At 37.0% G+C, this 17,689-nt stretch overlaps 2 protein-coding genes across 4 annotated transcripts in view; both read left to right on the top strand.

Annotated features, from left to right (window-relative positions):
- Nucleotides 1-2,174: 2,174 nt before the first annotated feature.
- Nucleotides 2,175-14,400, top strand: edem3 (ER degradation enhancer, mannosidase alpha-like 3). 3 transcript variants are annotated; one of them, XM_082189056.1, is made up of 21 exons: nucleotides 2,175-3,342; nucleotides 3,469-3,514; nucleotides 4,677-4,777; nucleotides 4,876-4,915; nucleotides 5,017-5,129; nucleotides 5,239-5,389; nucleotides 6,845-6,979; nucleotides 7,441-7,546; nucleotides 7,668-7,765; nucleotides 8,461-8,586; nucleotides 8,662-8,745; nucleotides 9,047-9,130; nucleotides 9,321-9,445; nucleotides 9,615-9,789; nucleotides 9,979-10,124; nucleotides 10,650-10,794; nucleotides 10,880-11,071; nucleotides 11,224-11,389; nucleotides 12,213-12,398; nucleotides 12,594-12,641; nucleotides 13,241-14,400. In XM_082189056.1, exons 1-21 carry the CDS (start codon nucleotides 3,236-3,238, stop codon nucleotides 13,537-13,539), a joined length of 2,673 nt encoding a protein of 890 aa, XP_082045182.1. In that variant the 5' UTR covers nucleotides 2,175-3,235; the 3' UTR covers nucleotides 13,540-14,400. The 3 variants fall into 3 exon arrangements, with proteins under 3 accessions (XP_082045182.1, XP_082045184.1, XP_082045183.1); XM_082189058.1 differs by lacking the exon at nucleotides 12,594-12,641 and having other exon boundaries at nucleotides 2,176-3,342; nucleotides 13,247-14,400; XM_082189057.1 differs by lacking the exon at nucleotides 12,594-12,641 and having other exon boundaries at nucleotides 2,176-3,342.
- Nucleotides 14,401-15,454: 1,054 nt separating this feature from the next.
- The window catches only part of LOC309513302 (uncharacterized protein C1orf21 homolog), a 34,550-nt gene continuing 32,315 nt past the window's right edge, over nucleotides 15,455-17,689 (top strand). Inside the window, exon 1 of the mRNA XM_082189063.1 lies at nucleotides 15,455-15,614. The gene's annotated coding sequence lies outside the window, so the exon portion shown is untranslated. The remainder of the gene's footprint in view (nucleotides 15,615-17,689) is intronic.

Raw genomic sequence — 17,689 nt, 5'->3', positions numbered from 1 at the left:
GGGTGCCTTTTGGGTCATACTTTTTTTCTTTTTTTTTTTCCTTAAATAGTTATTTCTGATCATTTCATGTGATAGTGGATTAGTCAAACCTTTAAGAAAATACATTTTCCCACCTCAGGCATGAAATTCTAATCGATATTGAGTGTTTTTTCTTACTGAAAGTTGTTTTGGAGTTCAACCCCGTCACAGACCACTTGGACCCTGTTTAAATATGATTTAAAAAGATTTTCAAGTACATTTTTGTAGAAGCTTTTCAATGAGATGTCCCTTGTTTGATATCATTTATTGCATGTAGAATTTTATTTTTAAATACTCACCATTTGAATACCAAATCAGGTCATGAAAACTGTATCTAACATTGGTCTTCATATATTATCACAAAATATGCATTAACATTAGGATTTAATTAGGCTTTCATATTTTTTCCAACTGTCCTGTAAATTCTGCACACAGCAAAACAAACATTGACCTAATTTGTCTTCTTATCATGAAAATATTAATAAAAACTATCAAATAACAGGGTTGAACTCAGCATAACGGGGTTGAAAATGATAACAGGGTTGAAGTGATGATCATTATTTCAATATAGTATCATGGATTTCTTACCTGTAAAATTAATGATATCACATTCAATAACATTTTATTTATTAAAGTTGGCAAAAACAAACAAACATTTGAGCATTAATTAATCACAAACATCAATCGATCTTCGTCACATTTTTTATTATAACAGGGTTGAATCGTTGTGACAGGGTTGAATGTTTGACACTTCTTAGTAGATTACGCAATTGTAGACTTGTTGTATTGTGATGTGAACTGTCAGAAATAATCGATTATGGTATTTTATGTTCAATATTTTCAGACATCCCAATGGCAAAAACAGCAGCAAAGTCGCTATGTCGCTATTCCTCAAAGCTTCCCTCTTCTTCTGTCTTTTTTTAGCATCCCTCCACATCTTCCGCTTATATCGTTTAGCTCTGTCACCCAGATTGCTTATTTTTATTTATTTTTCTATCTCTGTGTCCCTTTTCCACCTTTCACGCTCACTCCTGAGATATGTTTCCCTTCTCTCTGCATCTGCATCCTTTCTTGCTCTGTACTGTCTTTGCCTCTCTGCTGCTGTTTTTGCCATTGGGATGTCTGAAAATATTGAACATAAAATACCATAATCGATTATTTCTGACAGTTCACATCACAATACAAGAAGTCTACAATTGAGTAATCTACTAAGAAGTGTCAAACATTCAACCCTGTCACAACAATTCAACCCTGTTATCGTAAAAAATGTGACGGGGTTGAATGTGACGGGGTTGAAGTTTTTGGCTAACAGTAGCTAAGACAGTTAGCTTAGCTAAGACAGTAGCACCACATGACATTTAGGACAGCATAGAATTTTAATGTTTTGCAAAACTATTGTTTAATTCTTCTTGAACCGTAGTTTACTATCATTTAGTCATATAACAGAGTTGAAATGTTGAGCCTGACAATCTTAATCTGACAGTAAAAAACATGAAATATAGGTAAGAAAAGATACTGACACATGCCTTTATTTGCAGCATGTTCTTCAAGAGACTTGTGTGATGTCACTGCCTGGATGTGATGCCACAGGGATTGATCCATTATTTTTATAGGGGGGTAAATAGTATGGCGTGACGGGGTTGAAAACAAACTGGAGGACGTGTATAAATATTGCAATTTCATATATAATTAATGTATTTTTTTATATACATGTATATTTTAGTTAAAGTAGACCAACATATGATTATATTAGCAGCAACATTTTGGTATTAATTGCACTTTTTATTTGTTTGATATTCAGTGAAAATGTAATGATGGTTAGTGAGGACATGCAAACATGCTTGTTGTCTACTACTTAGGCAACTCATTATCTTTAAATAAAAAAATTAAAAAAAGCAATTGTGTTGCATTATAATGCTAAGGCACCTGGTTCTATTAATTGACAGCGTTAAAATGCATTTTGTGATTTCCTTCAATTGAAAATCTTTGAAGTATGTTTGGGGGACTTGAAGGGCACCCAATTCAGAGAATCACCCATATATATTACAAACGTAAAAAGTTCGCTAGCAAGGCATGCTAGGAACTGTAGTTTCTGCACCACACTGTTTACGGGGCGTGTACCGAGCGCTCGGCCCGGATGCGGATGTTGTCTTCTGCCCGTAAGACGGGAGATGATTTTCATTCACTCAGCGATTCTGAGAGAGACCTGTGGCCCTTTGCATTACACCTGACACAAAATAACTCTTACTAGGAATATTTTTATTTGTCGGAATCTGAGAGCTGAATGGACCATCTTGTCACTCGTGGATGATCGAAGAACAGATTTAAGATGTTCTTTCCGCTAGTTACAGCTGCGTTATTGCTACAAAAACAAATGCCCAGTGGTGCCGAGCTGTCATCGACGGGTTAGCCGGCGAGCTAAACAACAAAGCGTGACGGGGTTAAGAAATCTTTTTTCATCAAATCATCTTGACAACAACATTTTGCTGGATATTTTATTTTTGAATACCGCCGTAGCATTTTCTACATGGGTTAAACTTGTTTTTAGTATCACGAAGATGGGATTGAGACCCGCATACTATCTAACTAATTGCAATCAGTTCTAGTAGGATCAATACGATGCGTTCTCTCCTTCTTTCTGGGGTTGTAAACTGCTGATCGTGTCACCCATGGTGATGGTTGCTATTAGAGTCAAAGCATCTTTTTCCATGGCTCCATCTGGAGCTCTTCTCGAGCCTGTCTCTGCTGGGGATCTACAGTGATGCAATTTTGTTGTTGTTTTATAAGTGATACTCAATAGAGAGTAGCATGCCGATGTGTCACATGAGTGCCAACGTGTTATCAAGGTGACAGTCAGGTGTGGCAACAGCAGCTGACTGACCAACACTAATGAAAAGTGACTTGATCTGTGTTCCTTCCTTAGTCATTTTGTAATAGACACTAAAAGCATCTCAGAAATGCACCAGAGCTGCATTCATCCAAGAGAGACGTTTAACGTTAGATAAGAACAGGAACTTTAAAGTTATTGAGCTGGAACAGTGAATGTATTCAAATTCTGTGGGTGTTTCTGAATCATATTTTTTACATTCAATTTGAAAATGATGGACCAGAAGTGGAACTCTAACTTGGTGCTAAATAAACATATCTAAGGCAGGAAAGAGTTGCCTTGAAGATTGGAAGCAGTCCGTTGTGAAACCGGTGGATTAGAGCCGTGCGGATGCTTCATTCTGCAACTATGTTGCCTGCTTTTTTGCTGCTGTTTTTAATGGGAACCTCCATCAGGTTATCAGAGACCATGAGCAGAGATGAGAGGAACAAACTGAGGTATGTAAATAAACATTTATTATGCACATTTCATATGTTGAGGACATGTGAAAATTTGAATTGCTTGCCAAATGAATGATTCCATATGGTGTTTTTCTTAATTTAAGAAATGCTTTTGCTTCTCAGGAACCAAGTGGTGGAAATGTTTGACCACGCTTATCATAACTACATGGTATGTACACAGTGACTAATAACTTTACCTGTTAACAGCTGGGTACACATGGAAGTTTTAATCCTACTTTTCCATCAGCATCCAAAGTTATGTGTGTAGTTTTTCTATGTTAGTTTTTTTAATGTTGAAAGAAGTCTCTTATGTTCACCGAGGCTTATGTTCACCTAAATAAATGTTTTCTATTGTAATGTATTTTAAAATATAGTTCATTCCTTTGATGGCAAAGCTGAATTTTATATCATCATTACTCCAGTCTTCAGTGTCACATGATCCTTCAGAGATCATTCTAATATACTGATTTCGGTCCTCAATAAACATTTCTTATTATTATCAATGTTGAAAACAGTCGTGCTGCTTAATATTTTTGTGGAAACCATGATACTTTTTAAAGGAATCTTTTATGATAGGAGAAAGTACGCATAACAGCATTGATTTGAAATAGAACTCTTTTGTAACATTATAAATGCTTTACTGTCGCTATTGACCAATTTAATGCATCCTTGCTGAAAGTATAGCTACATTTCTTTTAAAAAAAAATGTGACTGCATTTCTGGTCACACTTTATTTTCATGTGCAGTTGTTACAGTGTAATTATACAAAAAAGCTCTGAGTAATATTAATTATTAACGTACTTATTATAGGTTTAGTATATTATTAAGGTTTGGCTTGATGTTAATTGCATGTAATAAATTATGCATAATTTACTGTTATTACACACTGTTCACATGTGTAACTATGGCACATTGAAATAACATTTCTTTCTATAGAATTTTGAAAAATGTTATTTATTTATTTTTCTACATTGAAGGGTCCAGTGTTGTTTTGGACCCCACTGACTACCAGTGTATGGACAAAAACTTTTGAAACATTCTTCAAAAATATGTTATATAGAACAATTATATAGATTTTATATAGAAAGTTATATAGATTTAGAACAACATGAGGGTTATGTAATGATGCTTGAATTTTTATTTATGGATGAATTATCCCTTTAACATTGCTCATTTGCCGATAAATGTTCCTGACAAAAAAACGAAACAAATAAAAAAACAGGAGTGTTGTGAGGATAGGGGAAGGCAGATTAATGTTTGAGAGAACGGCATTATAATTAAAATCTGCCTGGTTTCATCTAATTTCATCTCTGTTCTTTTCATTTTGACAGGACCATGCCTACCCCGCAGACGAGCTGATGCCTTTGACTTGTCGTGGGCGAGTGCGTGGACTAGAGCCCAGTCGAGGGGATATAGATGATGCCCTGGGGATGTAAGTCAGTTGGAGATGTGTTAAAATTTCTCTTTATTCATTTATTTTAAAAGAAATGTCAAAAACTGAGATGAAAACATGTTTTCCTGTTCCGTCAGGTTCTCCCTCACGCTCATCGACACTCTTGACACTCTAGCAGTGAGTAACATCTCAAACAGAACTTGAAACCTCTCGTAAACACTCATATTTACAGTTAAGCCCAAAGTTATTTGCTTATGACCTTATCTAACATCTCACAGCTGTTAAATAAGACGGTGGAGTTTGAGGAAGCAGTGAAGAGAGTATTGAAGGATGTACGGTTGGATAATGACATTGTGGTGTCTGTATTCGAGACAAACATCCGGGTGCTGGGGTGAGTAAGACATCTCTGTCAAGAGGTTCAAAGTGGACTGACGTGCATTTAAAATCTGTCTAGTAAATTGTGGCTGTTTTGCTTGTGTAATACTTTACTGTTCTTTTAGTGGGCTGCTAGGAGGCCATTCCATGGCCATCATGTTGAAAGAAAGTGGGCAAATGCTCTGGTACCAGAATGAGCTGCTTCACATGGCTAAAGATCTCGGACTCAGACTGCTACCTGCATTTAACACCAGCAGTGGCCTGCCTTACCCTAGAGTGAGTGAAAGCACGCATGTACATGCATTGCATATGCAATATGATTGATTAAATGTCATCATGAAAATATGCTTTACATGAAATGTTTTTCTTGGTTTGTTTGCGAGCATTTATCTTTATGCCTATACAGTATACACACACACATTCAGACAATTTCTGTTGATTCGGCTGTTCTGGGCTTTGCATTGGTTTGTTGCATGTCTGCCTTAGGGAAATGAACTCTGTGACATCCCACAATGGCTGCACGTGTAATCAACAGCATGACCGCCCCTTTCACAGTTCACAGCTGTTAGTTTATTTTACAGACCTTCAGTTACAAAGCGTTCTCAACTTATTACATGTCTCTCTGGAATACCTGATTCTGATTGGTCCATCACAGCATTCTGCATTTTTTTTATAATGACCTCTAAACGGAATATTGTCTAGTAAGGAAACAGATTTCCTGCATAGAGCTATGCTAATTTGATATTCTTGTGTAATATTCCGCAGCTGCTTTATTCTCAAATAATAAAATCATTTGGTAACACTTTACAATAAGGTTTAATTAGTTAACTTTAGTTAACATGAGCTAACAATTAACAATTCTTCTACAATGTTTATTCATCTTTATTAATGTTAATCTCAACATTTACTAATGCATTTTTAAGAAAGGTTGTATTTGTTAACATTAGTTATTAATGCACTGTGAACTAACATGAACATATTTTATTAACTAACATTAACAACGGTTAATACATGCTGTGAAAATATATTGCTCATTGTTAGTTCATGTTAGTTAGTGCATTAGCTAATGTTAACCAATGAGACCTTATTAACGTGTTACCAATAATTCTTATTTAATAGTTAAATAACCTACTTTAATGTAATTCTGTTAACTCTAATGTCCACTTTAATGTTAATCCCCCATTGTTTATTTGAAATAATTAATACTTTTATTTAGTATTTAGTACACATCAAATAATGATCAAAAGTGACAGACATTGCTGGTCTTTTGAACTTTCTGTTAAAATATCCAGAAAAAGTTGTAGCACAGGTTTCAAAAATATATTAAGCAGCGAAAACTGTTCTCAACATTGGTAATAAAAAGAAATGATACTTGAGCACTAAATCAGCATATTATAATCATTTCTGAAGGATCATGTGACACTGAAGACTGGAATAATGGCTGCTGAAAATTCAGCTATGCCTTCACAGGAATAAATTATATTTTAATATATATTCAAATACAAAACATTTATTTTAAATTGTAATAATATTTAACAATATTACTGTATTTTTAATCAAATCAATAAATGCAGCCTTGGTGAGCAGAAGAGACTTCTTTCAAAAACACAATAAAAATACCGACCCCAAACTTTTGAGCAGTGGTGTATATTAAAATAAATCCTGCTGGGGAATATTCTGTGATAAATCCCCTTGATTATGACTCTGATTAATGATTGGCTGCATTTACAGGTGAACCTGCGTTATGGAGTCCGTGGACCTGAGACCCGTACAGGCACCGAAACGGACACCTGCACCGCCTGTGCCGGGACAATCATCCTTGAATTTGCAGCCTTGAGCCGCTTTACTGGAGACCCTACATTTGAGGTAAAATATTACAATGGCTTCATGTTGCAAATGTGAACTAATGTCACTTTTGTTGAGTTTCTGAAGTTATAACATTCAGAAATGTCCTTATTTAACCTCCAGAGAAATTTTTTAAAACCTTGCGTTCTGTATAATTCATGTTGACCAAAGCATTTAAGGTCACCAAGCTAGTAGAAACTGATTGTTTTGTAACAAACTAACAATGGGGCACTGACGTCATTTCGGCCTGAAGTGTTGATTCCTGGAATGTTTGTACACATTCAGTCTAGAGAATTACAACATAGATCTCTTATGACATAACTGTGCCATTTGTAAGACACACATCATTAGCCGTTGTGTTGTGCACTATGAAAAGTATTATGAGGTCAGGAATGTTCTCATTTTGTGTGGTGAAAGAGACTTACAATGACTAAATGTATAATAAATTGGCCAGAATTTACAATTCATTGTATTGTTCGCAGGCTCATGCGAGAAGGGCTCTTGACTTCCTTTGGGAAAAGAGACAGAGGAACAGTAATCTAGTGGGAACGACCATCAACATTCACTCAGGAGAATGGGTCCGCAGGGGTGAGGCTAAACTATAGTCAACAACCCACCCAAAACATAAAACAACTGTGCTCATATACAGACAAATAAGGTAAAAGTCAAGTCAGAATCATGATTTTTTTTGTCATTGTTCCCTTAACAGACAGTGGAGTTGGAGCAGGCATAGATTCCTATTATGAGTACTTGATGAAGGCTTATGTATTACTGGGAGATGACCAATATCTGCATCGCTTTAACACTGTGAGTATCACTCATTCTTTTGTTAAAGACATCATAATCTCCTTTTCTGCTTGCATCACCAAGCCGTCTTATTTTTCAAGCCCTTTCCTCTAAACACCTGTCATATTTAGACAACTTTGCTAATCCAATCAATCCCAGATGGATAAAATTAAGTCCCACCACCCTAGGTGTTTCCAAACAGCATTTTAGATTTACTTTAAAGAGTATTTTAACATTTTGAACAAGTATTTTTAAATGTATTTATTCATTAATTTCTTTGTAGACTGGAGTAGATTATATATTTTGAATTATTATTTTTCTATTTATTTTGTTACACATTTATTAATTAATTTATAACTATTATTATTATTTTAGATTGAATTGTAATAGTTTGAATTATTTTTATATTCCATTTACTTGTTTATTTTGGTAGACTATTATTGTGCATTTTAACATTTTGAATTTTTATTTTTATATTTCTTTTATTGCTCTATTTATTTATAATCGTAATTTTTTTGTACTTATTTTATAATTGATCATTCATTTTATTCAGAATAGAAGCCCTGGAACATGTTGCCTGTAATTGTAGGGTCCAAAATAATATTTCATACTTGATATAATGCGACTCGCATTTTAGTTTTGTCTGCCATGAAATAACGGGTCTCTTTATCTTGTTTCTGTATTCATGAATTGTGATCGTTTGACATATTTTTCAGCACTATGCATCCATTATGAAGTACATCAGCCAACCACCTCTGCTACTGGACGTCCACATCCACAAACCCCTGCTGCCGGCCCGCACCTGGATGGACTCCTTGCTTGCCTTTTTCCCAGGATTGCAGGTGAGAAATCAGTGAGGTCATTGTCTCTCTGAGTTTGCTATGAATATCAAAACATAAGAGTTTTGCTCTTTGCAGGTTTTAAAGGGAGACATCCGGCCAGCCATAGAGACGCATGAAATGCTTTATCAGGTTACCAAGAAACACAACTTCCTTCCTGAGGTAGATCCTCTTTTCAGCTGTCTGTCTTTTGATCATCATCACGGTCAATTCAATTCAATTCAATTCAATTCAAGCTTTATTTGTCATTGCATAAATACAGTGTATTAACACAACGAAATTTCAGGTGCTACTCCAGATCAGTGCTTTAAATTATTATTATTTTTTTTATATATGTACTAATTAATAAATATGTATCAAAGAAACACCCCCCATACCTTACATACTATTCACTCTCTCTTTTTTTAGTTTTTTTTATAAACTCTTCTTGACTGCCCTGCTTTCTCACGTACTGTCTCGCCAGGCGTTCACCACTGATTTCAGGGTTCACTGGGCTCAGCACCCCCTGCGGCCAGAGTTTGCAGAAAGCACTTACTTCCTTTATAAGGTACAACTGAGTTCTCAAACAAATCTCAATACAACATCTCCTTTACTCTCCATCATGTTCCTTCATATCAACCTGCAAATGTGACCCCATTCACGCTGCATTGCTCCTGCTGAGGTGCATTCGACTGTGTATTTTCATGTAGTGAACCAGGGAGACAATAAAAATGATTAACTGTGAATTTCCTCTGAAGGCAACCAGAGATCCATATTACCTGGAGGTGGGCCGCACCGTACTGGAGAACCTGAACCGATTTGCTCGAGTTCCCTGTGGCTTCGCTGCTATGAAGGATGTGAGGACGGGAAGTCACGAGGACCGGTAAGAGCTGGAGTTTGTGGATAGTTAAAGAGGATGTTGGTTTATGTGCTATATTTTTGTACAGATACTTTGAGTGGATTTTGTAAAGTGAGCATTTATGAGTAAAGAGTGGGTGGCAAGCTGTCTCACGGCATATTTATTTCCCTTCATCACCGCCCACTTGTTTCAGCATGGACTCGTTTTTCCTGGCGGAGATGTTTAAGTACCTGTTTCTGCTGTTTGCTGAGGAGGAGGATTTGCCTTTTAATGTAGAGGACTATATCTTTACCACAGAAGCTCATCTGCTGCCTCTTTCCCTCTCCACTGCCTCAAACTCACAGGCGCCCCCTGTCGTCAACAGTATGGTACTGCACATAAGCACTATAACAGTTCTGCTTGCCTCTATGTTGTAACACTGGTCAGAGTTGACTTTACTCTGTTTTCAAGTCATATTCCTAACTATTACGTAATACAAATTGCTAAGCTCATTTTCACTGGTTGTCTACTTGTTTCTCTAATCAAATGTTGATATAATATCTTTCTGTCACCCAAAGGCCGGAGAGGAGCTTGATGACTCAAATTTTGAGTGGACTTGCCCTAACACCCGCCTACTCTTTCCTGATCCCGCCTTCCCACGCAATCTCCGTGAACCAATCCGAAGCGCAGTGGATAAGAGTTGTCTGCGCCCGACCATTCATCGGTGAGAAAGTGATATAAGCAGCTGGACTATGTTCAAATAGCATTTTACATAATTATACATATTATGTCATTTTTATGTATGTGTATATATATATATATATATATACACAATATTTTTTTAACTCTTATGCTTACTAATACTTTTATTCAGAAAACATTAAATTGATCTGAAGTGACAGTAAAGCCATAATGTTACAAAACAATTCTATTTATAAATAATGCTGTTCTTTTGAACTTTAACTCTAAAAATCCTGAAAAAAGGTATCAGGGTTTCCACCAAAAAAGCAGCAAAAACACGTTTCCTTCATTTGATAATAATATGATTCTGAACCATTAATAATAAGCACCAATAATAATTGATGATAATTGAACACTGAATCATGATATATGAATGATGATAATAAATAAATAAATACAGTTTGTAATTTGTATATTTTAATATAGAAAATGCAGATGGTCTGGTGGAAATTACAGGAGATTTACAATAAAACATTGATTTTTTTCTGATTTTTTTCATCTCTCTCAGAGAGCCTGGTATGGGCCGTCCTCCTCTTAGGGCTCAAGACTTCATGGCCAATAACCCCGAACATCTGGAGCTGCTGAGACGGATGGGCGTGAGTCTCATCCACCTCAAGGATGGCAGAGTACAACTCGTCCAGCATGCAACACAGGTACTATACAGACCTAGATAGAAGAATTATACTATAGAAGTTGTATTTCTTATCTATAGATTGAAACTTGAATCCCTCTCTACAGGCGGTGAGTGCAGTCGCTGCAGAGGACGGCATGCGTTTTATGCAGGAAATGATGGAGCTCTCCAGCCAGCAGCAGAAAGAACAGCTTCCTCCACGAGCTGTTCAAATTGTGTCGCACCCCTTTTTTGGTAGAGTGGTACTGACCGCGGGCCCTGCGCAGTTTGGAATGGATCTTTCCAAAAGCAGTTCTGGAGTGAGTATGATTAACTGTGACCTTTTATTGTGTACTTTCTCACTTTGTTTGGGCTATTTCTGTGCTGTTCTTGGTTTGTTTTTGCTAAAGGGTATAATTTTTTTTAGCCATGCTACATTGTGTATTCTGTTCTCTATTTCGCTCTCCCTCAGGTGCGTGGGTTCGTAACCGTAGCGGAGCCCTATAACGGCTGCTCTGAGTTGAGTAACGGTGAGATTGTGGAAGGCCGCATCGCTCTGCTGCAGAGAGGCCAGTGCATGTTTGCCGAGAAGGCTAGGCACATTCAGAAAGCTGGGGCCATCGGAGGCATCGTCATCGGTGAGAAACGTTTAGGGAGTCAGCCATTAAAGGGATTTACTCACCCTCAAGTTGTTCCAAACTTGTAAGAATTTCTTTCTTTTGCTGAACGCAAAAGAAGATATTTTGAAGAACCTTGGTAACCAAATAGTATTTTTGTTCCTCCATACTATGGAAGTCAATGGGGTCCGTCCACTGTTTGGTGACCGACATTCTTCAAAATATCTTCTTTTGTGTTCAACAGAAGGAAGAAATCTATTTCTATTTTCATTACTTTCTGATGACAAGGATGACACCCCTTCCTAAACTAAAAACTTAAAATTGTTACTGTACTGAAGCCCAAGCAAATTATTAAAACAATATCTGGAAATTTTGTTTGTATTAAGTTGACGGTGTATCTTTTTTCCCCATTGTTACATGTGAAACTTTTAAATTCTGATTAATTTGTATAGCACTTTTCACATTTTTAGCAGTTTTACAGTTCTGTTGACAGCCCTAAAATTACATTGTAAAGAAAAATCCTCAAATTTTTCACAGCCCCCCCAAAAATAGTGTGTGTGTGTATATATATATATATATATATATATATATAGTACTTTCAGTTTTCGTTTTAGTAATTTTGTTATTTCATTCTTGTGCATTTTTTTTAAAATTTCTATTAAGCTTTCATATTTTTTCCCCTTTTGGTCATTTTAGTACTTCTACTTAAATGTTTTTTTTTTACCTATAATTTATAGATTTATCTTAGCTTTATTTCAATTACTAATTCATAATAACAATCATTAACAATTTTGTACAGAATAAATCAGTGTTAGTATTTATGTCTCGCTCTTGTTTTGTTTAGATGATAATGAGGGCAGCAGCAGTGATACGGCCCCATTGTTTCAGATGGCGGGAGATGGTCGGAGCACTGATGATGTCACTTTACCACTCCTCTTCCTGTTCCACAAAGAGGGGAACATCCTGTTGGAGGCTCTAAAGGAGTACAAGGAGGTGGAGGTGCTGCTCAGCGATAAAGCTAGAGACAGAGGTGAGACACATTGAGACATGAGTTTGAAAAGATGGTTAGTATGTGAGAAAGCACTGTGAGGTTGTGCATGTTGCATCTTCAACTTTCATTCCTTTCTAATTATTCCACCTTTATTACTCTTTCCCTCTGTGTTTGTAACTGTTTTCTCTTTCCGCTACTTCTCTTTTTTCCCTACTTTCCTACTTCGATGAGAAGAAGCCATATTTAAGGGGAAAGCACTCCCGGGCACCCTGTTGGATGGCAGTAAGTACCCCTCCTCCTTGGGTTACCCTTCATGCAGTGAACCCCCTTGATTTTATGGTGCGTTCTAGTCATGACACAAAGATTGTACTTACGAGTTGAACATGCATGAACGCTACCACAAAGTCGTAATTTCGACTAGGAAATTCTGAACTTTCTTTAAGCCCAGAGTTTCTGAGTTGTGGGTGTCAGAGAGAAATTATGGCGGACACAATAGACGCAGCGTCTTCATTGACAGTACAGTTTTCCTTTACTATAAAACTAGCTAACTAACACACCTAATGTGCTTTTTTTTTTATTCATCATTTTGTAGAAGTAGAGTTAAAAATCTTGCCACATTGCCATCTTGCTCCAACCAAAGCGACTCGAATTACGACTTCCCAACTCGTAAATACAAACTTCCCAGGAGGATTTGAACACGCTCAAGTCAACACACTTCTATTAGCGTAAAATCTGCATGTTCCTTCTTGCTGACAACATCAAATTTTGATGACTGTACCATCATGCTCCACACCTAAAGTGGTCCGCTAGGTTTTGCCTGTGATGTGTGATAGATATTAGGTAGATTTCTTGTGGTTCATTCAACTGACCTCTTTTTCAAGGTACAGATGGAGCAGAAGAAGAGGACTGCTCCACAGAGGAGAAAGACAACAGTTGCTCACCTTCCTCAGAACCTGTTGACCAGTCACAAGTCACTACTCAGGAACAGACAGCAGAAGACTCAGTCGTTGGGCAAGATTCGGTTCAGCCAGTGGAGGGACTCGGCAGTTACGTCCCTGTGGACGTAGGGGAGGAGCCTGCGGTTGACAGGGACTCCAGCAGCCAATCGGTGGACTCGGTGATGGCTGATTGGCAGGAGGACTTGGAAGCGTTTAAGCAGATGGAGAAGGATGAGCTTTGACATTCCCCTCCGTCTCGGACTCCGCTAGCATGTCCCAGCCATAGCACAGACTGAGAAATCAGTTCTGTCGAATAGGGACAATATATCAGATAGGCGTGATTTAAGAACTCTGACTCAAAGAGCTTTTTTTTACGGCCAGTTCTCAGGGGCTTCATTCTGATTCACACATATCCTGTTCTCTTCATCTGAACGCTGACAAACTATTCCAGATTTCACCCACACATTACAACTTATCTGTTTCTGTTCATGCCTAGGGTACACAATCACTCCTATTTTTGTCTTCCTTCTAACAAATGGATTCTCTGATTATTGAAGTGCAGGCTTAAATCATCAGTGCTGATTAATCGCCTGAAAGACTGATTAATGCCTGGTTTAACTGTGATGAATTGCTTTTTGCAGTAGGATTCATGTTCGGTTCTTGTCTCAGTTTGCAGGGTCTGAAAAAAAGGTCCTTTATGAAATGATATACGTGTATGTACGAGTGTTTGTATGTATGGTTATTGTTTTTAATTAGTAAGAGAATCAGCCTGGGGCTCTCATACGAATGGGACCCAAAGTTCCAAAACGCTTCTTCCATCCTTCCACATTAAGTATTTAACGGTCTTATACATTCAGCCCAGCTTATGACTTTACGATGAGGTCAATGTTTCAAAGAGTAGCATTAAAGGACCACGGATGACAACTTTGCATGTCAGTGACAGACTTTTCTCCCAAGGATGAAGGAGACATGTGAAGCATCCTAAAGTATCCGCCAGAGGACGCTATTGCTCCGTTGCTCCCAGTAGCTAATTCATTGACTGGGAGACCATGCCAGGGGGCATGAAACGCGATAAGCTCAATAAAATTGATTGAAAATTTTAATATACGACTCCTTTTTATTGGATAGGCTTTCTATCACATGTGTGATATTTATGAAGGGAGCGGGGACTTGATTACATTTTAGCTTTATGAAAGTGCGTATGTCATTAATTAAAGCAGTAGTAAGGCTGTTGCATCTAAGTGCAAGTGTAGAGTAAAACCACTCAACTTGGCTGCTGAAAATTCAGCTTTGCCATCACAGAAATATATTAAATTTTATAATATATTAAAATAGAAAACAGTTGATCTAAATTGTAATTACATTTCACAATGTTACTGTGTTTTACTAGTTTTGATCGTAAAAATTGAGCCTTGGTGAGACTTCATTCAAAAACATTAATTATTGACAACTTACCCAAACTTTTAAACGGTATATGAATAAATGTAGATGATCAATTATATATTTATTAGTTTACCATAGTATTGAGCAATACATAAAATATATTTTTTATATAATAAACATATATGTATGAATATATATATATATATATATATATATATATATATATATATGAAGAGTTCAGATGCAAAAGCCTCTAAATGCCATCTGAAATTTTCTTATAGAATGATAATTTTTATCAAGCTCGTATATTTAAATTCAATAATTTCACTTAAATGGCAATGAAGATTACCTATTAATTATCATTTAAGTGAAATTACTGAACTTAATTATACAAGCTTGATAAAAATGATCATTCTATAAGAAAATTTCAAATGGCATTTAGAGGCTTTTGCATCTGAACTCTTCATATATATATATATATATATATATATATATATATTTATTTATTTATTTATTTATTTATATAGAATGTTGCATTATACATATATTCTAATAAATATAACATAAATGATAAGAACAGAACATGCATTTATAAAGAGGTTTATGAAATATTGGTTAAAAAATCTTATAATATCTTGGCTGAAGTAAGACATGCAACTGGGGGTGATGAGGGGAAAATGTATAGGGAAAATGTAAGAATAATTCGACTAGTTCCTCCCCTCCTACGTCTAGGCATGTGGTTGGTTTGCCACACGGGCTTCAGCAAGATGGCTGCAGTTCTTCGAGCAAATCAGGAGTGCGGGCTGTAAGCCAGCGGTCCACATCACATCACTACAGTAACAGCAACAGCAGCGCATATTCCCGTCCGCCTGTGTGTGTATATGTGTGTGAGCCGCCGCCAGTGGAAGTGGAACGAGCGGGTCACTTCTGACAAGTGAGTGCTTTCCTGTCATATTTATGCATTTTTGCGCTGATTCGGCAAGTGTTTGTGTTCATTGTTGCATGCAAACCGTTTGCCTTTCTTTGTGTCTTGTCTTTGGTGAGTCGATTCCTGGTTCGGTTATTGACTGGTTCTTTTTTTTTTGCATGATCAGTTCTATCTGATCTTTGAACAGTGATTCTGGACTGCATTGTGGTTTGGGCTGTGTCTCAATGTGCTTGCCAGCATACACAGCATTTATGGCATGTTAGGCGCCTAAAACGAACGTAACAATTGTAGGCGCCTATGATGCCCAAAATCCTGACTAGGTAGGCTGTTCACTAGGTTTTCAGACACAGCCATGATTAAGACAGGAATGGGTGAGATCAATTGTTGGTTAATGTCATGAGTCTGTCCCATTGCATAGACCTGTATTGATTTACACCCGTTTTTTACGAAGTACAGCTGAACTGGAAGTAATGAAAACAAAAGACACCTGGGTTGGCATGCATGCACACGTACACGTGTGTGTCCACTGTCCTGCGGGCAGACAATGCGCCCTCTGTCTCTGCCGTGGCGCAGCTGTGTGTGTCCTTCTGTCACTGTGCTTTCATATGCAGTATTTTCATTAGCGTAGAGCTCATTCAGTGTATGACCGACTGTGTCTGTGTTTTTGAGTGTCAGACTAGGGGAGCTATGGGTGATTTAGCGATGTTTGATTTGTAAATGAATCTTTCCTTTCAGCCGAATCTTTTAAATGCAGCGGTTTAGAGAACCGGACCGATTGATTCGTTATTGAATCGGTCCGAGCCTTTATCGAATCAACTCAATGACTCAACTGAGAATTTAGCAATGGGTGATATTTATTTTGTGATTGTCTGATTCGTGAACTAATCGTTCTTTAGTCGATGAATCGGATGAACGATTAATTAATGAATCTGACTGAATCGTTCCAAAAATTGTTTTTGAATGAGCTCACACACTGACTTATTGAATTGAGAATCGCCTCTTTCAGATAGGTTCAACTTGTAGTCTCTTATCAACTCTCTGACTCACTGAGAACCGTCTTTGCAGTGTTCCAATTTAAGAGTTCCCTTACTCATAAATTATACCGAGAACTGACTCTTTTAGGTTTTTCCTACTCTGAATGATATCATCTGGGCTGCTTTTCTCAAAAGCATCATAAGCCTGCGTAGATCGTATAGCCATTGGCACCAATGGTCTCTATGATCAACTTGTCTCATGGTGCTTTTGAGAAACGCAGCCCTGGTTTCGGTTTGACAGCTGACTTTGCTGAACCATTGTTGTGTAAGATTGTATCCCATAGCAGAATTCAATGGGACCCAAGAGCGATTCTTATTTTCTCCTTGTAGGCAAACTGATTTCTAACGACAATATAAATCTTTAACAGACTTGTTGTTAATCAGTTGTATAATGCTTTTGTTGAAGCTGTAAATCCACATTATTTCAAATTCTTTTTTAAATTGAAGTTTAAAATAAGTTTCAGAGGGGAATTCCTAGTAATACAATGACATTAACCAAAAGCTACATTTTAGTACAGTTTAATGTAAATTCAAATTAGATATTATAGTATGCTCTTAACTACTTTGTTTTTATGGGCTGATTCATGACTGCAACAAATTGACACATAAAATCCAAATAAACAGCCTTAATTAACATTAAACTTAATTGGAAAAACTGTAATTAACAACAAAACATGCTTAGTCTATAGGAATGTTGTAGAACATGCAATATGTAACACTGGGATGTCAGGAACCACATGAAGATACAGCATAAAATATCTGCTCAGTCATTTTTTATTTTTTATTTTTTTATCTGAAACAAACTGAAGGAATTAATTTACGGAAATGAGTCGTGCTTTGCAATGGGGGACATGGCTGGCTCTGTACCTCTCCCTCTCTTGATCTCTCATCAGTCTGACTCTGACACCTCCATCTGTCTCTCTCTCATCCATAAGCGGTCTGTGTGTGTTGCGTTGCACACATATGGCTTTTGTTCTGGTGACTGAAGAGGCTGAAAGGCTATTAATAGCGTCTGTGGGTTCTCCTCTTGGTCAGTCAATTTCAAGC

This window comes from Leuciscus leuciscus (assembly GCF_965113295.1).
Source record: "Leuciscus leuciscus genome assembly, chromosome: 13".
In the NCBI taxonomy this organism is placed as follows: domain Eukaryota; kingdom Metazoa; phylum Chordata; class Actinopteri; order Cypriniformes; family Leuciscidae; genus Leuciscus; species Leuciscus leuciscus.
This window is presented reverse-complemented; position numbering and strand designations above follow the sequence as displayed.